At 53.5% G+C, this 26230-nt stretch overlaps 1 protein-coding gene across 2 annotated transcripts; it reads left to right on the top strand.

The window, feature by feature from the left end:
* epha2b (eph receptor A2 b) lies at positions 1 to 26230 on the top strand. 2 transcript variants are annotated; one of them, XM_088938451.1, is made up of 17 exons: positions 1 to 153; positions 4650 to 4717; positions 6328 to 6973; positions 16536 to 16691; positions 16806 to 17141; positions 17283 to 17407; positions 17801 to 17978; positions 18405 to 18507; positions 19608 to 19660; positions 20072 to 20197; positions 21189 to 21374; positions 21613 to 21674; positions 21793 to 22002; positions 22350 to 22499; positions 22829 to 23022; positions 23376 to 23531; positions 25084 to 26230. In XM_088938451.1, the coding sequence occupies exons 1-17, from the start codon at positions 72 to 74 to the stop codon at positions 25190 to 25192; spliced, it is 2940 nt and encodes a 979-aa protein (XP_088794577.1). In that variant the 5' UTR covers positions 1 to 71; the 3' UTR covers positions 25193 to 26230. The 2 variants fall into 2 exon arrangements, with proteins under 2 accessions (XP_088794577.1, XP_088794576.1); XM_088938450.1 differs by having other exon boundaries at positions 19605 to 19660.

The following is a 26230-nucleotide window of genomic DNA, read 5'->3' as shown; positions in this document are numbered from 1 at the left end:
AGCCTGAGCTTCAGCCGAGTTACAACCCGAGCAGCTCGGTCCGCACAGTAACTTCAGAGGATTTACAGAAAATGGATTCCTTTGGGATTAGGCATCTAGTATTTGTAATTGTATTTATTAATAATGTATTTAATAGTCTACAGACCAAAGAAGGTAAGTCTTTTGTTTTTTTGAATATATTTCTTTCTGTGTATTTCTTGGCGGAGAACCTCGCGTTGGAAGTTGAAGTTTGTGTCCGGGCACATGGTGTTTCATACCTGAGAGCGCTTCGGGGATCTGACACGTCTCTCCTCCCGTCGCTTGCTGGACAAAGTTTGTTTCAGTGGTTGAATTTGTCACTTTTACGCTATTTCTAACTCACCGTCTTGAAGATTCGGGAGTTCGTTGGGAGAGGTAGAAGTTTACTGTGCGGCAGTCGGAACTGCTCAGTGATCGTGAAGCGAGTGACAGTCTCACTGACAACTCTTCCCCTCTTCCCCACTGCAGCGGTAATTCGAAAGACTTTCCAAAAAACTGACAAGTCCATGAGGGTATGTCTAGTGCCATTGATAGGTTATGAATTGGGTTTTTTTAACTGGTTTTAAGAAACTGCCTTGTTACACTGTCACTAAAAACGCGAAGAAACTGAAAAGCGAGCCGGCTGCAGGCTGGGTGCTGGTGCACAGCCCGCCCGGGCAGAGTCGCGGGTTCGGATCCCTCGAGCGGGGCTACGGGGCTGCAGGTACAGCAGAGAGAACTCCAAATGCGACGTTTCTTCTGTCAAAATGACTTAATCCCGGGTAATTAAGCGCAGATTATTCCTGACAGCGCGGTGTAGTAACAGCGGGCGCCCCAAAGCGCCGAGAGCCAATGCTAGAATTATTTCAGCGAGTGAGCGGCGGCCCTGCTGGTTTCGCTACCAGGTGTGAAGTCGGGATGGTGAGAGCGCGGCGCTATGACTAAGCTGGCCGCTCCCTTAGCGCTGCAGCTCCGTCTGCCTGGCCTCGGCGGCTCGGTGTCGGGTCCCCTCCTCTCGCTGAAATCTGTTTCCAGGACAGGCTCGTACACTCGTCCACAGCTACTCGCGCTCAGACCTTTAGAACAGCTACTGCAGGGTTTCAGTACCTAATTGATCCCACAATCTCAATCAGTGGTGTCTTTAAACAAACAAGGGTATCGGCTTCAACTTCATGTCTGGGCAGCGTGATCTCCGTTTTCAACCACTTCCCTGTCGACTCCACTGGGTAACAGGCGCGCTTGTCTGTTGATTCTGAAGAAGTCCAGTCCAATGGGTTGACTTCGAGCTTTGGAAGAGTCTGAATAATTGAATCAGGCCTCTTATACAAAGTCCTCTCTGTACAAGACTGAAGAGATTCAGTGTTTTCAGCCCATCAGAGTGGGACGTTTCTGGGATCCTGGGGAGGGTCTGTTTGCTGATCTCTGGACCGGTGTCTGATGAGCACGACTGCACACAATATTCTAAACACAGTCTTTCTGGTGATTCTTACTCTATGCCTTTAACTATATATCCTCACATTCTGTTTGTCTTTTTAATTCTTTCCTCACATCATCTAGAGGATGAAGCTGGTTCGTTAATATCGACACCTCAATCTTTTTTCAGAAGTACCTTCTTCAAGCTCAGTGCTTCTCACCTGTAGTTTCTGCTTTGCTGCCTACATGACACTGTCAGCACTGCCGCCTCGCAGGGCTGGGCCCTGAGTTCAGTCCCCAGGGTGCTGTCTGTGTGGAGACTGGATGTTTCCTCTGGGTGCTCTGGTTTTCTCCCACAGTGCATAGGCATACTGGTAGGTTAGTTGGCTTCTGTGAAAACTGGCCATGTTGTGCGTGCGTGTGCGTGTGCGTGTGCGTGTGCGTGTCTGTGAGTAGTCCTGGCTGTACCCTGTCTTGGGCTCTGGCTCCCCGTGACCCTGAATCAGATTAGAGGCTAGAGAAGGACGTGACACTTTGCACTTCTCCACACTAAACTGCATAATCATGCTCGTCCAGTCCGGAATTTGGTCGAAGTCTTTTGGAATTTCATCTGCAAAGACGCACAAGATCAAAGTTGGTTTCACGACGAGCCCTGCGTGCTGGCTGCGCTCACAAAGTATAATATTTTTACAAAGCCGTAGTGACAGTGTCTCGCGTTTATCGAGCCGTTCCCAGCACGCGCCATTTAAACCTGAGGGTCTTTACACCCGGGCGCGCGGACCGCGGTGTCCGTGGGCTTTGTGCTCTATAACTCTGTATGTTATAATTGTAAGATTATTTTATACTTCATTCCCAGTTGCGCCAGGGATCCAGTTCTTATCCCGGTTAATTTTGTCAATTGTATGAATATAGTTATAAAGATCTTATTGATAAAAAATGTTCTCCAGGATATTTTTTTACAACGTTTTGCTTTAAATTACCACAGAACGCAACAGACACATTTTTACATCTTAGTATGGTTGGACAATTATATATTTTTAAAACAGCTTAAATCTACGAACGGCACGACTCCTGTCCGATAAAAGGAAATGTATATCCGATTCGTCATTATCAAGAGCCCTCCCCTTGAAAAGTGTTACGAAGTAACTTCAGTTTTTGCAAACTGTCTCCAAGCAGATCCGACACAGATCCGCCTGAGAGGGTGTTGGCAACACTGATTGTACCCATCGGTCATGCTAAATAAAGCACCTTGAATTGAACCGAACGGGGTGTCGAGACGCGACCGGGTCTACCCGCGGTCGCCTCGGCGCGCTCGCCGGAAGTTCCGGACTAAACACCCGCGGGCAGCGCGTGAGAGGCGCTCGAGGGGTGAACAGCCCTGGTCCGTAGCACGCAGTCCCACAGACGAAGGACGCAAAGTTCAGGTATTCGCACAAAGCTTGTTAAGTTAGCAGCAGTTAAGAGATGCCGAGCCGTGCCCTCGACAGGGATTAAGGCAGCGGTGATCCCCACCGAACCCGGAACCCGTAACCTGTCCCCACGTGGAGCACGTGCACGCCCCTCCCGGGACAGCGGTTTAATTGGAGTCTAATTACAGGCCGCGATTGCCGTCGAGGAAAGCAGGTCCCGTCGCCCCTCGTCGCCCAGCACCTGGGTTTCACGCTGTGTTCAGAACGGCCCCGGCAGAGCCGAAACTCGGACCCCGGACCCTGTGTATAATCTAGCCGGGTCGAAACAGCTGTTCACCAGAGGCAAGGGCGTTTCAGTGTGTCAATGAAGGTTAATGAAGAAAGAACAGCTCACGAAAGGGAATTGGTCAACATTTCGCAAAGCCTTTCCGTTAAAAGCGCTTTCGCGTCGTTTATTTTCTTAAGCGCAGTTAACATTTCAGAGTATTCCCAGCACAGAGATATTGACATTGATTAAAGGTTAACTACATTTCAGACCGTTCTGGAGCTCTTTTAGGCTGACTTGTAGGTGAAAATGTACAAACCCCAGCTGCATTTTATTTTAATAGATTACTGAAGTAGGAAAGGTCTGGGTGTTGATTGATGTCATTGGAATCACTGTGGGGGCCCTGGCAGCAGAGCAAAGTCTGTGTGTGTGTGTGGGACGGGGGGTGGTTAGAGGTCTGCACTCCTAACGGGAGGTTGCAGGTTCAAGTCCTAGGAGGGGCACAGCTGTTATCCCCTAGAGCAAGGCTCTTCGTCGGCTTCCTCCAGTCCCTCTGTTTCTCCACCAGTCCAGCGGTCTGCAGATGTAGGAACAGGAGGAAAAAACAGGACGACTCAGCCAAGTAATTTAATAATAATAAACTGTATAAAACTCCTCACGGTAATTGATATGGATGGAAGCCCAAGGGCTGTTCTGGAAAATGTTGAAAACTTGGAGGATGTAAGAAAATAAACTTCAGAAGACAATCTGTGAAGGGAGGTCTGTGCACTGGAGTGATGCAGTACAGACCTGTCGGCAGCCGACTGCTCTTTCTGTGTCGGGTATCTGGAGTGCAGATATACCCCAAAGATAACCACAATTTGAAAAACAGCTATGTAGAATCCACAACACTTCCATCATCAGTTGCGTAGCGATCTGATCCACTCCAGCTTTTAGCAGCTGCAGGGCTCCAGCATGGAGAGCTGACACCAGGAACATGGAGAGTTCGTGACTTCAATATTATTTCAACTAAATAGAAACACTATAGATATCTTATAGATATAAATGGACAGAGAGAAGTAAAAATAGTGAAATTGGTCTTTCTAGTATTTTGTCAATCCTGAAACATACCAGACTGCGGCACAACAGAAGCTGAGCCCTGCCGTCTCTCTGCTCTCAGGGTGTAGAGGTGCCTGGTGTGTAGAGTTGCACAATGTCTGCGTCTCGGGGTGTAGCGGTTACGCAGTGTCTGCGTCTCGGGGTGTAGCGGTTACGCAGTGTCTGCGTTTCGGGGTGTAGCGGTTACGCAGTGTCTGTGTCTCGGGGTGTAGCGGTTACGCAGTGTCTGTGTCTCGGGGTGTAGCACTTTGCCTCCTCTCCCTTCAATTCAAACTCTTCTCTCCAGATCTTTATCCTTCTCCTGTTTTTCTCAGCCTCCCTTTCCTGCTCTTTTTCCCTCTCATCCTCCACCTTCTCCCTTCGCGGCCTCCGTCCTGCGATGCCAGGCCTGTCTGCGGCCTCAGAGGGCCGGAGGACGCAGTCAGTTCTTCACCCTGACGTCTCTCTGTCTCCCTGTCTCCACACAGAGGTGCTGCTGGACATGGCCTCCGCTGGAGGGGAGCTGGGCTGGCTGACCCGGCCGTACGAGGAGGGGGTGAGTATTCGGGGTCCTCAGTGTCATCCCTCCAGCGGGAGTACGTGTGCGAAACGATGAGAGGCTGTTATTGGGGTGCACCCCTGATCTGGGGTCACACGTCTCTGCTCTTGTGTGCTTGTGTTTCTACAGGGCAGCAGCGCCACATAGCTGCTCCGTCCTGCTCACAGAGCAGCCCGGCCAAGAGCATATTTGTGGCTTGGTGTGGGTTTAGAGTATTATCATTAACTTGTATAACTAAAGGTATAATTAACATTTCAAGTAAAAATGAAGGATGTAGCTTGTGGAATTATCTCCTTATTGAGTTTTTTATGTGTCTCAGCCTGAGTGCCTGATGAAAGACTGAGCTGTAAAAGCAAAAACATGAGCGCAGGATTAGAAACAGTTCAAACGTATTTCCCAACGGATAAACAGGAACGAAGCCCCCCGTACTTCTTGCTGCTCCAAAGACAGATGGAATGAGTTTGTTCCAGCTGGAGTCCTGGACGTGCCTGCTGGCTGGCGTGGGCTGGGGGGCTGTGCTGAGGGGTCAGTCTGGGACCGACCTGGGCTGCTGGTAGGCAGAGAGCAGCTTGTGCCCATCCTGGCGCCGGTGTCGCTGGGCTCGCGGGAGGCGTCTCTGACCGCAATGCTGATGAGCTCTTCCCAGGCCTTTCAGCCCCACTCTGCACCGCCCTGCCCTCTCCGCCCTGATCCCCGCTCCTGGCTGCGTGCCAACGCCCACCTCAGTGCTCATGTGTGTGAGGGCCCGTCGCCGTGGCGATGTGGCGCGGGCAGCCTATCTGATTGGCTCCCTTCCCTGGGTCTCCCAGGTGATGGAGAAGCGGAGAGGTGCCGATCCCGTCTCCTGTTGTCACATGGGTCCAGGCCTGTGCGTGCGAGTGTGGGGGCGGCCAGGCGGTGAGATGCGGAGCCCCCGCGCTGGGGGGGGGGGGTGGCTCGGAGAGATAAAGCTGTTACAGAACAGCCATGAGCATTTTCAGCTGATGCTTTCATCAGTGGCTTATTGAGCAGTTTCATTGGCCTCTAAAAGATAGTAATCAGGATTGAATTTGGTTAAAGAAGCCCCTGGGTGTCATGCATTGCAAGGAAACATTCCTGTTTCAGGCTCTGTCACAGACTGACCTCCCTGCAGCACAGGCACAGCTCCGGGCTGACGGGGGGTGTGGGGGGACTGTAACTCCAGCCCTGGGGGATGTCAGCTCCACGGGAACACAGAGCACCTTCACATGGGAAGCGAGTTCCTCGAAGGGGGTAGAAATCTCTGCCCTTCCTCTCCGGGGGGTGTGACTCCTCCTCACTGCAGCCCTGTGGCTCTCGTGAGCGATCGAGTCTCTGATTGAGACAGCCCTGCCCACGCAGAGCCAGTCACTGCTTTCTGGACACAGGCTGGGAGGGTCATAATTGAGAGAGAATAACTTGTTTTTTAAATGCAGATTAAAGGCAGATTTTAAAATGCTTTTAAAACCTCTTATTGCCATCTTGCCCCTCCTTATTTGCTGAAGCACTAAGCTGTGCAGTAGTACAGCCCCGGGGGGGCAGTGAAAGAGTCCTGCCCCACCCTGCCAGAGTGCCTCTGGCCGTAACGCAGTTCTGTCCTCCCCGCGCAGTGGGACCTGCTGCAGACGGTGGTGAACGGGACGATGATGTACACCTACTCCGTGTGCAACGTGGCGCAGAACGAGCAGGACAACTGGCTGCGCACCAACTTCATCCAGCGGCGGGAGGCCTCGCGCATCTTCGTGGACCTGCGCTTCATCGTGCGCGACTGCAACAGCTTCGACGGCGCCTCGCTGTCCTGCAAGGAGACCTTCAACCTGTACTTCGCCGAGTCCGACGTCGACTACGGCACCAACTTCCAGAAGTGGCACTTCAAGAAGGTGGCCACCATCGCGCCCGACGAAATCACGGTGAAGGGTGAGCTGAGGATCAACGTGGAGCACCGCATCGTCGGGCCGCTCTCCAAGAAGGGCTTCTACCTGGCCTTCCAGGACATCGGCGCCTGCGTCGCCCTGCTCTCCGTCAGGGTCTATTACAAGTCCTGCCCGGCCGCTGTCAGTGGCCTGGCCAGCTTCCCCGAGACGGTGGCCGGCCGGGAGTCGCAGCCGCTGACCGAGGTGCCGGGAGTCTGCGTGCCGCACGCCGTCAGCGACGACACGCCCAGGATGCACTGCACCATGGACGGGGAGTGGCTGGTGCCAATCGGACAGTGCCAGTGCCAGGAGGGCTACGAGATGGTCAACAGCACCTGCCAAGGTAAGACGGAACGAGCTGTATTTTCACTTTGCTTTTTTTTGTGTCATAATTTCCTTTCAGATCAGAGTGGTTTAGGTGTGACGTTCTGCGCACCTGCCAGTTGTTTTCGGTTAGTGTTAGTCTTTGTTTAGCTTTTTATCTTTTTGCTCTGCCAGCCACCCCTTCTCTGTCTGTGTCTCTTTATTATTTCTTACTGACTCTCACGTCAATGCAAAGCTCTAGACGAGGAAACGCTTGTTTCTACACCTCGCTGTGCAAAGTCTTAGACAGTGGAGATGCAAGGAGGAGTCAGTGTGTTATGAGATTCAGCTCTTCTCTCACTTCCTCCTCGTCTTTTCTATCCTTGCCAACTGGTATTAATGCAGCGTAGTTGGAGTGAGATGAATCCAATGAAGAAACACCGGTGTGTTTGATTCAGTGTGAAGTTCTGCAATAGCTCATCCATCGCCAGGCAGGTGGAACTGACTCACTCAGTCAGTCAGGTGGGCCTGTCATTAACATCACCTGCTGCTCTCCGCACCCCCGCAGCTGAACGGGAAACAGACCCGAGAGCAGCGTGTTTGCAGCAGCTTTCTGTGGAGCTGCGTTTCTGCATCAAGCAGTGTGACCGCGGAGTGACGAGGGCAGATCAACACAATATCGGTCATTGCACACACAGCAGTGTACAGCCTGTAACTAAATTTAGAGCTCCGGTCTTTATTTGTGGTGCACTGTGCAGGTTTTTGGAGAGGGGGTAGCAAGCAGACATGCCCTGTACATGTCTCGTTCTCTCATTCCCATACCCTCTGTATGAGTTCATGGGTTTTTATTGGCGTGCTTCAGCTCATTCCAGAGAGGTGCTGCAGCTTGCAGAGACCTGCCCTTTTATAGAGCTGTAATTATCCCCTCCTGCGCAGCACACCTGTGTGTGTGTGTGTGTGTGTGTGTGTGTGTGTGTGAGTGCAGCCCGGGCTGTACTCTGGCAGGGGTGTGTGGGCACACACACACTCACACACACGACAGATAAGACACAGGGCCTTGAAAAAGACACAGGCTGCAGGAAGGAATCAGGACCTCTGGCCAAAGCACAGAGAGGAGAGTTTCGGGGAGGGGCAGAGGGGCAGTATCCCGGGAGGCATCCTAGTTCCCATTACAGCATCCAGAGTGTCCAGGTATCGGGTCTCCATGAGGAATGCAGGGGACGGGGGTGTCCTCAGGGAACAATGGCCACAGTGTTGAGCAGGAATGGGGAGGGAGTCAGTGCCTCCCGCTGCCTGCATTCCTGACGGATCTGTAGAGGAGCCCCCAGAGCTTCCCAGGATCAGGAATTCACCAGCGGCAGGTCGGGGGGAGGGGGGCGTGCTCATCATGGCAGCTCCTCCTGTGACTCCAAACCTGAAACGGAGGCAGCGTTTTCCTAGGAGTTGAGTTACACACGTCTCTCGCACTCAAGCCCCTCGAATCCTGCCTGAATTCTCAGTGACTCGCTCTGGTGCACTTTAATTGTGTAGCCGGCGGTCCTGGTGTCGCCAGCTGTGCACAGACGAGTGCTCTGGCAGCCTGCTGCAGGGCCTGGAGCCGGTCGGCCAGCAGCGCTTCCACGGGCCAGAGCTCTCGAGAGCAGCCCGGCCAGCGCAGCCACGAGCCGGAGCCGAAGTCGCAGTTCAGCCATTTCCCTGCTCAGCACACAAGTACAGCAATCACAGCCTAGAAACCCAGTGCTGTTCTTAGACAATATGACAAGCAAGCAGTTAGCTGGTTGTGGGAGGCAGCTGCGTGTTGTGGAGTCTGGGGTGCTCCTGTGCTCCTGGTGCTGGCGGGCAGCGATAAGGGCTGCTGTGAGTCTGTCAGAATCTCTCTCTTTCACTCGCCCTCATGGGAAAATTGGACCACTCAGATTCTCACATTAAATGAAAGTTTATTATTTATGGCCAAGTCTTAAAAATATTTGTTTGGCCAAGTCTTTAAAATGTTTATTTATCGTTGGCTTTCTGTTTTTAACAAGCAAAAAAAAATATATATAAAAATGCCAAGTCAGATGGCCTACCCTGATGCCTGATTGCAGTCTGTGGCTGTAATAAATCTTATTAACATCTGTCCATTTGTAGACTGCTTGTACAGTACATTTCCGACTGATCTTTGTACCTTCATTTTTCTTCTGGCCCATGTATTGTCCGTGCTGTGTAAGAACACAGATGAGAGGAGGCCACACAGTTAAGCCCGGGTGGTGTTTAGCATCTGATTGACCTCAGTGCCTCATCCAGCTATTTCTTCACCAGGGTATCGGCCTCAACAGCGTGTCTGGGCAGCTTGTTCCACCTCCACCAGCCCTTTGTGTAAAGAGGTGCGTCCTGCTCTCAGTTCTCAGTGCACTTTAGTGTAGTTTCTCCTGGTGTCCTGTGTCGAGGGTTCGAGGCCTTTGGGTGTCTTGAGTTGGTTTGCTGTGGTTGCTCCTGGTTTTCCTTTGTCATCCCAGTTAGGCGCTGAGCGAGTGTCTGTCAGCACGAATTCCGAGCTTTCCCACCCGTCACTCTCTTCCTGCTCCGTCACCAGGCCGCCATTCAGAATCTCGTTCCAGCTAATTATAGAGCCCCTGCACCCCTGCCGCTCACTCTGGGGCCATCAGAAACAGGAAACACACAGGATGGGGTCTGAGAGAATCCCTGGGAGAGAATCTTGGAATTTCCTCAATATTTTTGTGAGAAACCTAGGAGAGGACAGGAGACGAGAGGGTGGATTAAGAGTGTCCATCTCGAAGATGACGGATTGTGTCTGTAAAGAGACCCCTGTGGATTGTCAGACAGGTCCTGGAGCTTTCAGAGCTGGAATGGCTCCCCAGAGATTAATAATGGAGATGGATTGTCCTGCGTACAAAATATTTATTCCCTTCTCGACAGCTCCTCTTCGCTGGGTGTCCTCTTGCCTTGTGCTGACACACGCAGGAGGGATACCGAAGGCACCGCCCCCTCCGCTGGCTGTAGGTCTTTTTCGTGATCGTGCTCTGCTTTGGATTGTCATGGTGGGCGCATTTCTCTCAGTAGTTAGTACTGCACATGCTAATTGAGCCTTTAATTCTTTGCACATGCTGAGGCGGGGAGCCACTTCAGTCCTCTGCAAATTGCAGAGCACAGGCCACAGATTCCTTATGCCAAACTGCCTGTCCTCAGCATTTGTCAGTTAGCTCATTTTAATATGTGCAGATGCAGAAGAAAGTTAAAGGACGAAAATAACAGTAGTGCTTTGTAGAGAGGAAACAGACCTCAACAGCGGCACGAGGCAGAGTGGTGGAGACAATGCAAGACAGTTAAGATGGGGAGGGACAGAATGAGGAAGACGAAAAGGGAAGAGAGTAACAGGGCCCACAGGTGTGTGCTGTGAGTGCTCCTGCAGGCTCTGAGTCCACAAGCCCACGGGGTGGGCGGGGTGAGGGGTCCACGCCGCTCTCCACGGGCGCCTGCGCTGAGCCCCTGAACCCCAGATCCCCCCTCTGGAGCGTCATGCCCACAGCCTGGCCAGCAGACAGGGAGGGTCTGCTCTTCACATCTTCACCTGCCCACGATGCTGCACAGCCCTCCTTTCCGACCACTGAGTCGGCCTGAACACAGCAGAGTGACAGCAGCACTGCTTCGAGATACAGGGGCAGATTCTCTAATTTCTTTTCTGCCTCCATCTTTCGATGACTTTCAGAAGAAGATGTGCAGTCGCCCCAGTGAGGATGGAATCCGACACGCCCTGTCTTCGTCTGAGCGAGGACCCACAGGCCGATGGCTTTGAACCAAAGACCCGCGACATGATTAAGATCTGTCAGTAGTCTTTGCCGCTGTCACAGCTACGCCTGACAAGGCTGATCCATCACTTCATTTAGGTTTTAATTAGTTTGCGTCGTCTTTAAATCCCTCTATGACTACGGACTCCTGTGAAATGCGAGCTGGTTCCTTTGCAATGTAGAGATTGGCTGCAGTCCAGCACAATTCAGAAGAGATGTCTGACAGATTTGAAAATTGTTTCTCCTGGCTAATTACAAGCCTCCACTTAAGGAGGAATTAGCGAGGCTCTGGAGCAGCGGAGAAGAGATTGGCTAGAGGGAAGAGGGGGGACCAGGACCCACTGGAGTCTCTCCCAGCTGTGGACACTCACAGATCCTGCCCATCCAGGGCTGCAGGAAAGGATATTTCATGGTGCTCCACCAGCCTGCAAAAAAAACTGTTTTTAAAATAATTGTTGAGATTGGAAAAAAACAGAGCTGTGCCTGTATCCTGGTGGCAGACAACCCTACTCTTCTGGAAGGAGGATGGTGATCCTTGAATAGCTTGTGTCCTTTGGCAACGGAGCCGGAACTGTTTACTTCCTCCCATTCCCTGGAAAATCCCCCCTCTTCAGCCTGAATCTGTGAGCCTGTGGATTTCAGGCCAGACACAGTGCTTTTCTACTGCTCCACTGCTACCGGCCAGAACGCCCTGGGACCCTCCGCGCCCATTTGCTCCCATTTTCTATATCCATGTCATATCTGCAGAACTGGATTCATCATAAAATCCAAGCAAATGTAGGAGAACCTCATCCTTAATAATCTCTAGGCCGGCATTCCAAGATTCGTTTCTCTTTTTCCTTGCCAGGGTCAGAGTACAATCTCAGGGTTATAAATATCTACCTTGTACTGTATCTGCTCTCACCTGGCAGCGACTGCTCTCACCTGTGTGTCAGGGGATCGGAATGCCGTGGGAGCGCAGAGGGAGAGGCGAAGGGAGGGGAGTGAGGGAGATTGGATTGCTCCTCACACAGGAGATTAAAGCTCAGTGGAACCACTGTCCTCTCTGGGCAGGAGACGCCCATTCCCTTTGTGCGCTGTCTCTGAGCCTGCAGGTGGGGCTCCAGTGTCCTGAGCCCCTGTCCAGCCCTGGGACCCTGCTTGTCTGCTGGCCTCGGCCTCTGACTGGGAGACGGCAGGAGAGACAGAATAAGACTGGTCAGCAGTGCACGAAGGGCACCGCAGCTCCAAACTGGACACTAAAACCAGACACAGCAGAGCGCCGGCGTGCAATCACAGCCCCAGCCCCCACCCAGGCACGCTCCCACAGACAGAGGGAGAGGAGGGTGTGTTGGGTTTCCGTGGCAACCGTTTCATGCTGTTTGCCAAGGCCTGTTCCTGTTGAGCAATGCAGGGAATTTGGGGAAGGAAGTTTGGTGTGGAAGTGATGATTAATTAGGCAGGAGATGGTATCGCCTCCGGCTGCACTGACAAATATTTCATGACGGGAGGTTTTTCCTCATGGAGGGGCTGCAGGAAAAAAAAGAGAGATTCCTTTTCCACTCTGGAGCAGGTCCTGACTTGACCACAGGTCCAGACCGACCTGGCCTGGCCAGTCCCTCTGTCTGTCTCGGACACCAGCCCCCAGGGCCCTGAGCAAGCGCAGCTGGCGGGCCACCACCTGGGGCGGATGGTTCTAGAATCCTGCAGATTCTGCTGTTGTCAGGACAAAGGAATGTTCCGTGTCAGAATTCCAAACTTCCTGAGCTTCCATTGTCTTTGTAATCAACCGGTGGGAGGGCAGCCCTCTCTGCAGTTGTTGGCACCGCTGTCAAATTTCCTAGTGGCACAGCCAGTCTGTTTTGAGGATCTTATTAAGGAGATTCTTCCCTGTGGGAGATTATTTTCTTTTTTGTAGCCGACTTGCGAAAGAAAATATGATCGAGTTCATTCGATTTTAACAATGAGTAGAGCTTTCCTCCCCCTGCTGAGCTCAGCTGTCTTCAGCCCGGTCTCTCCCCGGTCCTCGGTGGTGGCGGCAGGCCGGGGGGCCGTCTTGGGGGGTGCCACAGGCCACAGCTGTCCTGTTGTGGCGATGGACTGCCGAACTTCCTGTGCTGAAACTGCGAAAGGAGGGTTTATGGGAACTCACCCCCACAGGCCCCAGAAACCCCCCTCCCTGTTACCCACGTCCCAGACCCCGAGCCAGGGTGCGAGACAGCTGTGTGTCTTGACGGACACCAGGATGAGCTGTCTGGGCCGGTGCACGCCCTGCCCCCTCCCCCTTCCCCCCTCTCTCTCCACCCCCGGGCAGGAGGGGAATTAGTGGGCTTTGTGTTTGTTAACACAGAGATGAAAGAGGCGCGGAAGTGTTGAGCACAGTTCTAATTCTCCGACAGCTGTTCTATTGGGCTGCTAATCCTCCTCACTAACGACCCCCAGCCCCCCAGGGATATTTCCCTGACCTCCGGGCTTCCTGTTAGTGCAGCCCCCCTCCACACACACACACAGAGACACACACACACCTGTGCAGAGACACACACACACATCTGCCCAGGGAAACACACTCATGTGCTCAGGGAGACGCACACACACACCTGCTAAGAGGGACACGCGCACACACACACACAGCTGCCCCTGAAGAGACGCCGGCCACTGTTCTGCCCTGCCTTGTGGTGTGGTCAGCTGTGCTGTGGCGAGCGCTGGCCGAGAGGCCGAGCTGGACAGTGGCGAGCTGGCCGGGAGGCGCAGGGCTGCTTGTCCTCGCAGGAGGATGTGTCGCCAGTCTGCTGGAGCGGCTCGGCTTGTTCTTCAGAGCCGGATGGCTGCGAGGGCTGAGGGTTTGGGCTGGGGTTTGCTGTTGTAATGGTCGTGAAATACCTTGATGACAAAGCCAAGGAAAAGCGATGTGGACGGAGGTGGGGCCTTTCGTGGCCCCTCATCGCTTCACAAGTTCTCGGCAGAGTTTCTGTGTCAAGGGTGCAGGTTTAATGGGAGCCAGCGCAGTCGGCACCTGTCTCCCGCTGGTGTCCGGTTTCCTGCCGCTCGTCCTCCGCCTGTGTCCCGCGGCTCGAGACACGGACATCTCCAGGCTCCGGCCCTGGCCGTAGTGAAGCTATCCCACACAGCTCTCCCACAGAGGGATGCGCCCGCAGGTGGCCACTGGCGTTCGTCTGTCCTTAACCGTTCAAGTCAGGGGTCTGTGTCAAGGCAGCAGGCCGCTGCCCTGTGTGGTCCCAGTTCCCTTCGGCTCATCCTGGCTGTCCTCGCGGTGCCAGGACAGGGCCGAGGAAGGAAGTCGTTCTGGCACTGCAGTGCGAAGTCTCCCCCCTCTCTGCTCCTCTCACTTCCTCCAGCTCAGCCTCCTCAGCGTTGCTATATAGCCACTCTTCGACGTTACTGTGGCTCTTATTTCAGCAGCTTCATCTCTAAATTTAGTTTAGTTTAGTTAATTGGAAAATTGGAACTGCATACTTTAATGCACATTCTTCAGATCCTTCGACATCAGAGTTTGTCTTGAGTTTGAATGTCCTGTGCTTGGAGCGCCCGAGTCCTCACAGTTCAAGCTGGCTGTGGGCACAGGCCCCTTGCGCCCAGGCTCAGTGCCCTCGCCCCCTCGGAAATGCAGTCAGAGCAGCCAGTGTCGGGCGTGGTGCAGATACCCGCTGTCCTGGGCGCTGGAGTCCCAGCAGGACCGAGGCTCACAGGCCGGCTCCTGACAGCTGGGCTTCTGGGCTGCACTTGTAACAGCAGCTCTGATCCCTGAACAGAGAGGGTTTCTTCTCCGGGCGCCGGCTGTCATCGGCCTCCAGCTGCCCCGCAGACGGGCCTGGGTGAAGCACAGGCTCCCCCGAGCCAGCTGAGCGAGCAGCTCTTGACTCCTGACGAGCCTCCCAGACGAGGGAGGCTGCCCTGTGGGAGCCCCACACCTGTCACCCAGCTCCCATCTGTGTAATTAACCTTTTAATCTCTTAAAGTGCTGTAGCCACATAGATACAACTATATTTTCATCACTTGTGCTTTAATTTGTTGTTAAATAAGCTTTACCAGGGGTAACTGGCTGCCCTCCCAGGCAGTGGAGACACACAGGTGTAGCTTTTACAGCTGCAAGTCTTTTTGGTAAACCTCTAGCACTGGTGCACACTGGCCTGGTGCAGTTTTTACCCATTTTTCCTGCTAGAGTTGGTCAAGCTGTCCCAGGCGCAGTGATGTTCACTTTCTGACAGCTCTCCCTGGGTGGAGAAGGATGCATTCTTCCATTCGGCAGCTGTTCTCTCTGTTAGTGAAGAAGGTGTTTTTTTCTCTTCCCTCTCTTTTTCCTTCAGTTATCCCAGGAATTCCTCTAAGCTAGATAGGGCTCTCTCTCCAAGCACAGGAAAATGTGTCTCAGCGTTTGCTGCTCCCCAGTCTGTCTGGCTGACAGAATGATGCCCAGGTGGTGAGAGGGGAGCAGATCTGTGCACCAGGTTCTGAAATGTTGCTGTGTCTCTTGCTACAGGTCTTGTGCTGTTATTCAAAATTCTCCCACTTTTCCTCTGTCGTTCAACGAGAGCCTGAGAAGGCTGAAGCTGACTCTGCACCTTTCCCTGATCTCACTCTCTCAAGTGGGGAAGCTTTCAGCTCTCTACTGTGGGAGAGAGAGCAGAGAGCAGAGAGAGGGAGGAGAGTTCGAACCTTTGCTCTGCAGAGCCTGCCCTCCTAGGTCTTGTCCTCTTTGTCTACATGGTGGTTCTTGTGTACTGTAGGATCGTCTCTCTGAGGACAGATGGAACGAGCGAGGCTGAGCCGAGACCTTGGCTTGTTTTGGAACTTCTCTCTCTCTCTCTCTCTCACTCTCTTTCATGTTTTCTTCTCTGTTTCAGTTCCCTCAGGGGAAATCCAGAACTGTAAACTTCGCTTCCCTCGGGATATTTAAAATAGTTCAGAAATGGAAAAAGAAAACGTGTGTGTGTGTGTGTGTTCCTCTGTGTACATGTGCGGAATGGGAGCTTCAGAGCTGCCACCCCTCCTCCCCCCCATTGTAGAAGTTCATTTTAAGGTTGAAATGTAGCAAAAGTCAAAAGAGGTTTGGAAAAGAGAAATGAAAGGAGTTGTTTTTAGAAACCAGCTGGAGCTGGAGATTTTGTGGGGAAAGAGTTGAAAGGGGAGCGAATTCTCTCTGGAGCCGACAGCCCTCTGTGCGCTGCTGACGAGTGAGCAGGGCTGTGCCGAGCCGTGACGGCCTCTGTCGTGAGAGGTCACGGGGTCACGGGGTCACGGGCTCCTGGAGAGCTGCGGAATCACCATCCTTGTAAAACCGAACCGTGGGAAGATCCCGGAGTCGATGTTCCTCATCCTGACCCAGGCTCGAACCCGTGACACCTGGGTCGTAGAGCTCAGCCTGCTCTTGGGCAAGTGCCTCTGCTGGCTCAGCCACTCGGGAGCCCAGAGACAGCGATGGTGAACTAGTGTACCAGCTTCCGGGCAGCATGGCCGTGGAGCAGGATCAGTTGAGTCCCGGAGCGAGAGGGGTTGTGAGAGAGAGGGAGAGGGGTTGTGAGAGAGCTGCTAGGCTGCTGAGCTTTGCAGCGATGGAATGAAGAAAAACTGGTCTTCTCTCAGAGCCAGAGTTTCTCACGATGGGAGCGTGAGGGTTAGAAGGACAGAGTCATCCCCACACCTGTTCGACAGGCACACTGGCCCGCTGGAGAGCACTGCTGTAGGAGTGCCTTAAACTTGCATGTGCATCTCAGGCTATATTTGCATCGTTCAATTTCTGCAATGACTTCCAGTGTAAGAAGAGCATTTTTGTCTGCGAAGTTGTGAAAATGGCTGAACGCTGACTGTCTCTCCCTACAGCATGCCTGCCCGGCCTTTTCAAGCCCTCGGTGTCCAACGGGGCCTGTGTGCGATGTCCTCAGCACACCCTGCCCTCGGGGGAGGGGGCAGCCTCCTGCCCCTGCGAGCAGGGCTACTACAGAGCCCCTGGAGACAAGCAGGAGGACGGCTGTTCAGGTGAGTGGTGGGGAAATCGTCCCACAGGGCTTTCCTCTGTCCCTCTGTTCCTTACGCACCGTGAGGATCTTACACAAACGCCCTGAAATGTCTCTCCCTGCCCCTCTCGAACAGCTCCGCCCTCTGCGCCGCGAGGAGCCGTCGCCATCACGATGGGCGCCAAGCTGCGGTTGTCATGGGAGCCCCCGGCGGACACAGGGGGGCGCAGGGACGTCACCTACAGCGTGTCGTGCGAGCGGTGTGGCTGGCAGGGCCAGGGAGGGTGCCAGCCGTGCGAGGACAGGCTGCGCTACGAGCCCCAGGGGGCGGGGCTGCAGGAGCGCGTCGTCGCGGTGAGCGAGCTGGAGCCGCACGTTAACTACACCTTCACCATCGAGGCGCGGAACGGAGTGTCGGACTTCAGCCCACGGCGCGCCACCGCAACCGTCACCGCCGCCATCCACCAGACAGGTGAGCACACCTGCCCTTCCCGCAGCTCCAGACACAGACAACGCAGAAGAACCTTCGCTCTGATGGAACGTCAGAAGAGACGATCTGTTGATTTTCTTTGCGACTCTTCATCTGTCTGGTTGTCTGATTTCTCTCCCTCAGAGCCTCCCAAAGTGACATCGATCCGTCTGGATGAACGTGGGACAAGCAGCCTGGCGCTGTCCTGGGCCGTGTCTCGCAGGGCCTCTCCCCACGCCACCCGCTTCGAGCTCATGTACCGCAAGAAGGTACGCAGAGGGAGATACTGGCAGGGAGACGGACTGGGACTGGCAGAGGGAGATACTGGCAGGGAGACAGACTGGGACTGGCAGAGGGAGATACTGGCAGGGAGACAGACTGGGACTGGCAGAGGGAGATATTGGCAGGGGGATAGACTGGGACTGGCAGGAGGATAGACTGCATCTGGCAGGGTGACTGGGACTGGCAGAGGGACAGACTGGGACTAGCAGGGTGACTGGGACTGACAGAGGGACAGACTGGGACTGGCAGGGAGAAAGTCTGGGACTAGCAGGGAGACAAAGAGAAAAGTTACTCCATAGATGGTTTACAGGGTGTGCACAGGACTTCACAGTCTTCTAGTATCACATTTTACTGCAGCATGCACTGTCTCTCTGCCGCAGGACAAAGACAATGAGGACGACGTGACGACGTACACAGTCCTAGTGCTGGAGAAGAGCTCAGTGGTCATCAGTGACCTGGCCCCTGGCACAGTCTATATCTTCCGCGTGCAGGCGCTGACCCCTGAGGGCGGCCAGGGCAGCTACAGCCTGGAGCACGAGTTTGAGACGCTACCCGAAGGTGAGAGAGCCTGAGTGTGCACATGGCCGAGCAGAGACAGTGAGGCAGGAGTCTGGGCAGAGGCAGTGCGGCAGGAGTCTGAGCAGAGGCGAAGCCCTGCCTCTCTCCGACAGACTGGAGCCGTAGGGAGAACAGCCCAGACTGCAAACACTGCTGAGTGTGTTTGACTTTCTGTTGAGGAGTGATAAAGGGAAAGCAGGTGGCTGATGGGAGAGAGCGAATGGCATTCCTCTAGACCAAGGACGTTCGTCCTGTGTACACAGCACACTCCCCAGTGCTGCAGAAACATTCAGGACTTTTGTGTTTTATCCATGTATTCACTCGGTACACACTGGATGAGCATGCGAGCAATGAGAAAGCAGAGGTGATGTCAGGGCTCCAGGTTCGAGCCCCGGGCCGAGACTGACTGCCCTGTCTGTCTTGCAGCTGAGAAGCAGACCCAGGGGAACATGCCCGTGATCCTGGGAGCTGCGATCGGGGGAATCGCCATGCTGCTGATTGTGGCCATAGTGCTGCTACTGCGGAGACGGTGAGGACAGCTCTCCTCTGCTCCTCTTCCTCTCCTCTTGTCTGCTCTGTTCTTCTGCGATTGCAGCTCACTACCATGTCTGAAACCTTCCTGTTGTTTCTTTTGCTGGTTTTGTTAGACTGCTTGTTGTCTTGAAGAAATATTGAGATATATAAAACTCTTGATATGAACATCCGCCTCAAACAGGCAATGAGTAAGCAAACACACCCAAGCTGAGTGTCCTGTTTCTTCCGGGAATAAAGAATTCCTCTGCAATCCCACAACATGATTGAGCGCTGTGATGTCACCTCTCTGCCAGCTGCAATTTGCCACCTTTAATTGAAAAGTGACCAGTTAGAGGACCGACCGTGGGAGGGAAATGCCATCAAGAATGAAGCAGCTGTATCACTGCCTGTGCTCTGTGTGCTGTGTCTGTACCTGCTGTGAAAAGGTGATCCGGGGGTCTGGACACACCCTTCTCACTCCGGATCCTGATTACCAACACGGTGTTGCCTTGGCCAGCTCCCTGACGGAGCTGCTCCGGTCTGTCTTCAGACTGCTCAAACAAATAGGGGCAAAGCCACCGTTAGGACCTTGTCTATTGTACAAGATACGTTTGTCTATAATTGCAATGTTGGAATTTGCTTAAAATTGAAATCAGGTAAAAACCATGGAAAATCTGTACATAGTGTTGAAGTCATTTACCGTTTTTTTGCAGTCTGTTTTTACTGTCCCTGTAGTTCCAGTCACCTGACCACTCTTAACACTAACCCTAACCCAGCGTTTACTGTGCTTCCACACCACTGACCAGGGTACGGCACCTCAGCAATAGCCAAGATCGCAAGATGGCAGTTCTGTTGAACTTGTCAGAACCTGAAATATCGGTTACTGACTCATGCCTCTGCAATGAGGAACACGGATGCCATTTCTCTCTGTGACTTTTTGCCTTTATGAGACTTCTATCATACGTCTGGGACACCTCTTATACTGCTGATCCGGGAGGCTTATGCGGCTGTTTACAAGACATCAGTCAAAGTCCATAGATTTTGGTTACTAAACAGCTAAACAGGGCTCCCTGACTCAGCCAGGCTAATTATACTACTCTTGTGTCCTTCCAGCAGAAGGAACCCTCACGCCAGACAGGGCCCAGAGGACACCTACTTCTCCAGCCCAGGTGAGACAGTGTTGTATTGTGTACGAAGGTCTAGAAAGCTCTGAGCCTAATATAGTGAGGAAAACACAGAAAGTATTGCTTATAGGCCAGGTGGAGTGTACTCATCAGCCCAGTTCATAGCATTCTGCACGGTTTCCCTCTATATCTGTGCTTATCTGAGACCCTTAATCAGGTATCAGGCTCTCATATGTGAGACTACTCATATTCAGCAGGTACAGTTTCAGTTGATTTGAATCTGTGGTTCTGTATCATCATAAACAGGATGGCAGTATGATTGCACTTTTATTTTAATTGCTTATTTTTAGCGTCTGCAAAGCAAGGGTACAACCTGCAAAGTCAGGGGTGCATGGTTCCCTAAGAACTCCCCCCACCCGCTCTCTGCCTCTGTTGACCTTTATATGCCCCCCTTAGAGCAACTGAAGCCCCTGAAGACCTATGTGGACCCCCACACTTATGAGGACCCCAATCAAGCTGTCCTGAAGTTCACTACCGAGATCCACCCCAACCACATCACCAAGCAGAAGGTCATCGGAGCCGGTAAGCAGGAGAGGCGCAGTCCGACACGACGAGAGGGCTCCAGCTCCTCCTGTTCGCTGACAGTAGGGTAAATGTGTCAGAATACCCTGCAGAGTTTCATAAGCAGACACTGTCGTTTGCTGTCCTCACTGCTCTGTGATTGTGTGCACTGGGAAGAGGATTGGCTTGCTATTCTGAATCATTACGTCATTTTGTTAATTTCTTATTAGCAGAGTGACCCATCGTGCTCGTGCTGCTCTGAGTTCCGACTCTGGGAGACTGGGGGGGATATTCCTGTTAGTCTCACTGTCAGCTTTCAACATCAAGATGAACAGAGCCCAGGGACATGATGAGAAAGCATTTAGCAGCTCAGACTGAATCCCTCCAAGGGGTCATTTTTCTTCTGTTTCTTACAAACAGGCTTGATGGGCCGAATGCCCTGTTCTTGTCCGTAGCCTGTGTGTTCTTCTGAAGCGGCACAGCCCCAGTGCAGGCCCCTGACCCTGACAGAGGATGTGGTCTGAACACTTCTCAGGCTGACATTTCCTCTTTGACCCTCTGATCAGTTCCCATGACCTTCCAGAATGTGTTGTCCAGCCGCAGTGGTTCAGCAGAGCTCAGCGTAGGGATCCCAGCTGAGAGTCTGCGAAGGAGTGAGGGAGGAAGAGGAGGGGGGCTGCTGGCAAACTGACGGCGGTTCTCACCTTACTGGAAGATCATGACAGAATTGACTGTAAATAGAGTAGGCTGGGCCAGGTACAATGGACCAACAAGCATTATTAAAGACTGCTTATTGTGTAACATGATCAGGCAGTGACAAGACTTGCCCATTGAGTTTATATGCATAGTACAGTTTTTATGAGCCCTAACCCAAACTTCAGCCCCATTCCTCTGCTAGTGCTTTACTCCTGCAGGGAGTGATCTGATGAGCACAGATTGGCACCCAGGGTGTCCAACGCCAACCAAGAAACACCACACAGCATTAATGCCCCCTCTCTGTTCCCCCCTGCAGGCGAGTTTGGGGAGGTGTACCGCGGGACCCTGAAAGTGCCAGGCAAGAAGGAGGTGGCGGTGGCGATCAAGACACTGAAGCCAGGGTACTCGGAGAAGCAGCGGCGAGACTTCCTGAGCGAGGCCAGCATCATGGGCCAGTTCACCCACCAGAACATCATCCGCCTGGAGGGGGTCCTCACCAAGTGTAAGTGTCAGCGCCACCCTCTGTCTCGTCGCTTCTTCGCGATTCTGTACAACCGACTGCCTGTGTCACCCCGTCTTCCAGCCGTCTGTCTGCTCTTCTGTCTGTCCGGTTGCGCGTCAGCCTGTTCTCCTCCACACAAACCTTCATAGTAAATCTAAGTCTCCTACACAGAGCACTTAGTATTATTTCACATGCCCGTGTGATTGTTGTCCTAACTGGATGTCTTCTTCTCCTTCAGATAAGCACGCCATGATTGTGACTGAGTACATGGAGAACGGAGCGCTGGACAAGTACCTGAGGGTGAGTCTGGCGAGCGCCCCTCTCTCACCCGAGCCGCTCGCGAGCGGAGGACACCCGGCCTCTCTGGGCCGCAGCTCTCGAGAGCTCAGTGAGCTCAATGTCTACCTCTCTCTGGCAGGACCACGATGGCGAAATGACTTCGTACCAGCTGGTGGGCATGCTGCGTGGCATCGCAGCGGGCATGAAGTACCTCTCCGACATGAACTACGTCCACCGTGACCTGGCGGCGCGCAACATCCTGGTCAACAGCCAGCTGGAGTGCAAGGTGTCGGACTTTGGGCTGTCCCGCGTGCTGGAGGACGACCCAGAGGGCACTTACACCACCAGCGTGAGTCTGCAGGGGGCGCTGTGCAGTCCTGCATGTGGAGGGGGGGGTCTCTAAGGGGTTGTGGCAGGGGCAAGTAACATTTTCTGACCAAGTCATTGCAAGATGTTGATCCAGCCAGTATTCCAATTTCTTAACAGGACCATAAATACACAACTGATCCTCCCCCTCTCCTGATTCTCTTTCTCTTCCTGCATCTGTCCTACACTATCTGTCTGCCCCACACCTTCTGCCTGCTCCTGCCCCCGCCCCTCTCCCTGTCCCACTCTCTCCCTCTTCCTGCCCCACACTCTGCTTCCCCTGTCTCCTCCCAGTTCCTAACACCCTGTCTTCTTGTCTCCACCCCTCAGGGAGGGAAGATTCCGATTCGCTGGACAGCTCCAGAGGCCATTGCCTACAGGAAGTTCACTTCGGCCAGTGACGTGTGGAGTTTTGGGATCGTCATGTGGGAAGTGATGGCGTTCGGAGAGAGACCCTACTGGGATATGTCCAATCACGAGGTGTGACGCCTCTCCCTCAGCTGTAATGATTTAGAGAGCACTAGCAGCCTGGCTCTACACAGGTCCTTACTTTGTAAGACTGGAGGGGTGGCACATGAGGGATTGTCTCTGTCAGGCAGCCAGGAAGCTTTAAAGACATAATAACAGGTTGTGCACATTCCATACTGTGTCTGCTTCCTCTTGAAACGGGAAAGATTTGCACTGGAATCTTGTTTTAAATAGTCATAATGATAAGTTTGCCAGTGAGTGCGCTGTGGGCTGTACAGTGCCTGCTTGTGTGTGCTTGTCAGTCCTGTCTGCTGTACGTGACACCCCCTCCTCCTCCTCAGGTGATGAAGGCCATCAACGAGGCGTTCCGGCTGCCTGCGCCGATGGACTGCCCCTCCGCTGTCTACCAGCTGATGCTGCAGTGCTGGCTGCAGGAGCGCTCCAAGCGGCCCAAGTTCGCCGACATCGTCAGCCTGCTGGACAAGCTGCTGCGCAGCCCTGATTCGCTCAAGACCATCGCGGACTTCGACCCACGGTAGGCGTGCCGAGCGTTCGGCCCGGTGCGGGGGGCCAGTCCAGCTGCTCACAGCTGTGTGCGACCCTCTTCACAAGGACTGCTACAGTACAGCAAGGTCAGGTCGGGCAGAGTGCGAGACCTGACGGGCTCAGACAGCTGTGATAGACCCTTATTCCAGCTACTCTGTTCCTGTCCTCACTGCTCCTTACACCTGTCTGGGGGCAGTGCGGGTGCTGGCCCAGTCACGGGCAGCAGGGCTTGTGATGGGGGTTGTGAGGACCGGGGCTATTTGGGAGTGACTGTCCCGTGTACGAGTGACTCCTGGGAGCCGCCCAGAGATGCTCAGCCCTGTCCCGCTGTCTGTCCTGCAGGGTGTCCATCCGCCTGCCCAGCACCAGCGGCTCCGACTGTCCTCCCTTCAAGTCTGTGCCGGAGTGGCTGGAGTCCATCAAGATGAGCCAGTACAACGAGAACTTCGCCTGCGCCGGCATCACCTCCATGGAGCAGGTGCTGCAGATGAGGAACGAGTGAGTGTCTGCGCAGCACCCGGCCCTGAGCCTCGTTTCTTTCCCCGGGCTGCTCGTGCTCTTGTTTCATTTGTCTGTTAAACCAGAGAGCTGCTTACACTGACCTGGAGACGCAACAGCAGAGTACCTGCCCCCCCAGTGCAGAGTACCTGCCCCCCAGTGCAGTGCACCTGCCCCCCATTGCTGACAGTGTCACCCCCCTCCAGTGATCAGGATGAGGAGGAAGTTGAGTGGCTGCACAATATTTTCTGCGGTTCAGCCTGAGGATCAATGCCAGCAGTGAACTCGCTCGGCTCGGCTCGGCCCGGCCCAGAGACTGAGGGACTGCGGATCAGAGTGGCAGGAGGCAGTAAGATCTTTCGGCTGACCAACTTGCAGGAACTTCTGGGGTTCCGAGTGGTGTCCCTGGGCCGCTGGGAGCCCAGCCAGGGCAAGTGATTACAGGCTTCACTGCTGGAATTCTTCTGCGGAATTTCTTTAAAGGCTCCACAATGTGCGGCAGGGATGGGCAACTCTAGGGCAAGCGTTTGTTCCAAAAAATAAAAAAAGACGAATTCCCAGCACAATGCGTCCAGAGACAGCAGCTGTGCAAGGCCAGGAGTTAACCCCTTACACTCCGGCTCACAAAGCAGCGGGACAGGCGTGCCAGTACTGTGCGTGTGGCTATGGAGGTGTTTCTAACCGGCAATAACAAGGGTTCAGGTTTACTAAAGCTCACAGCTGCATTGCTGGGCTGCTCTGCGCGACGCAGCTTGTGCTGCTGCTGGGCGGTCAGGCCCTGTGGTTCCCAGCTCTGTCTGCCCACGGCCCCTGGCACAGCTCCACCATGCCAAATGGCAGAGCTGCCTCCAGCAGAGACGTGTCTGCAGGCAGGGCGTGGCTGACGGACTGCGGGAGGGCGCGAGCGGGTCGGCTGGCGGCAGGGACTCCCGGTACAGCGCAGGGAAAGGGTTACTGCACGGGGGCCATCCAGCTGCGTCGTGGGCGTCGGGCTGTGTGGGAGACTGTGGCCTCCCTCTCACCAAAACCAGGGCCCTGGCCGCTCTCCAGCCCAGCCCTCTGCTTAATTTCAATTGTCCAAATATTTGTGTTCAGCTCAGGCCGCACTGCCTGCCTGCTCGAGGGCTCTGTGTGTCCCAGAACCGGCCTGAGGGCCATCACAGCTGCCGGCCCCCTGTTTATTTCTGCAATCTGGTTACTCCTCTGGCAGGAGGCGACGACCGCGAAAGTAAAGAATCCAGGAAAGGAAGGATGTCTTTGATGTTTTTGTTGCAGAATTATATAGTTTCCACATTTTTTCTGCCTTCCCACATGGGAACAGTCTTTCGCCTTTGAAAACCTGGGAGTTTTTCCGAGACTCCCTGCCTCCAGCTGTCCTGGGCTGCGACGGAGGTCCTCAGAAGAGCCGCAGAGAGCTCGTTAAACAATTAAGAACCTAATTAAAAATCAAGCAAGCACCTACTGACATCAGGGCGTGTGCCTCTGTGTTCATATGTCGGCGTGTGCTCTGCTCCTCTCTCCTGTGCTGACCCTCTCCCTCTCTCTCCGACAGGGATATTCGGAATATCGGAGTGCGTCTGCCAGGACACCTGAAGAGAATCGCCTATAGCATCCTGGGCCTGAAGGACCAGACCAGCACTATGAGTGTTTTTGCTGTCTGATCCTGAAGACTCCAACCACGCTGAGCAGCACCGGGTCTGGACCGGCTCCCCACTGACTGAACACAACGCAGACTGGACCGGACAGGACCACCACCTGCCCAGACTGACCCTGCACCATCGCGCGGGACTGGAACTGCGTTTTGCAAGCAAATCAACAAATCAAAATCTGTATATGAGAAGAAACAGAAATATATATTTTTATTGATATGCTTTTGTAGAAAATGTACAGTTTTTTCCTCAATTTGCATTTCTGTAAGTAATAGATGTACATTATGTTTAACACAAATAATCAGTGCAGAAAAAGAAAACCAGTGGAGATCGCAAAGCTCCCAAAGCAATAATATAGCAAAGAGCGGGACCTGTGGTCTGAGTCCGTCGCTGATCGGGGACGAGACGCCTGGGGTCCCCCAGGTGCCTCAGGCCTGGGTCTCCTCGGAAATATCCTCCTGAGCACTTAATGCCTGCTCACCTGCTAGTTCAGGAACCCATGTGGAGAACATGCAGAGAAAGAAACAGGGTTTGGGTGTAGAGTTCATTTATTCTGAAAGGTGATTTTTCTCTTCCCTGTCGTGCTCCAAACGGCTGCCTCTCGGATTGGGATGAGTACATTTGTTCCGAAGGGAGGAGAGCTCTGCGGCTCTCCCAGACCCAGCTCTCAGCGCCCCCCGGATCTTGATATCGATCCGGAGGGCTGTTGTATATAGCACACAATGATCTAGTTTGGGTGTGACTTCCTCCTTCGTATCCTCGCCTGTCGCTAAGTCCCTCCCTGTCCAGAGTGATGGGCCTGAGGCTCGGCGCCTCACCAGACGGGACATCCTGCTGTTAGACTCTTTTCCTCTATTTATTCCTGCAGTTAAAGGACATAACTACATGCAGTAGGATGCTTTGCTTTGAGAAACGATTTGTGTGGTCATGTTTTTCTACTTTATTTAATATTTATTTTATTTTTTTATTTATTATTCAATTTGAAATGAGTTTTGACATGCCTGTATAAATCCTCTGGTTCCAATAAAGTTAGCTATTTTAACACCTTAA

Source organism: Atractosteus spatula, chromosome 20 (genome assembly GCF_055471065.1).
Source record: "Atractosteus spatula isolate fAtrSpa1 chromosome 20, fAtrSpa1.hap1, whole genome shotgun sequence".
Taxonomy (NCBI): Eukaryota; Metazoa; Chordata; class Actinopteri; order Semionotiformes; family Lepisosteidae; genus Atractosteus; species Atractosteus spatula.
Note: the sequence above shows the minus strand (reverse complement) of the source record. Positions and strands in the feature narration are given on the sequence as shown.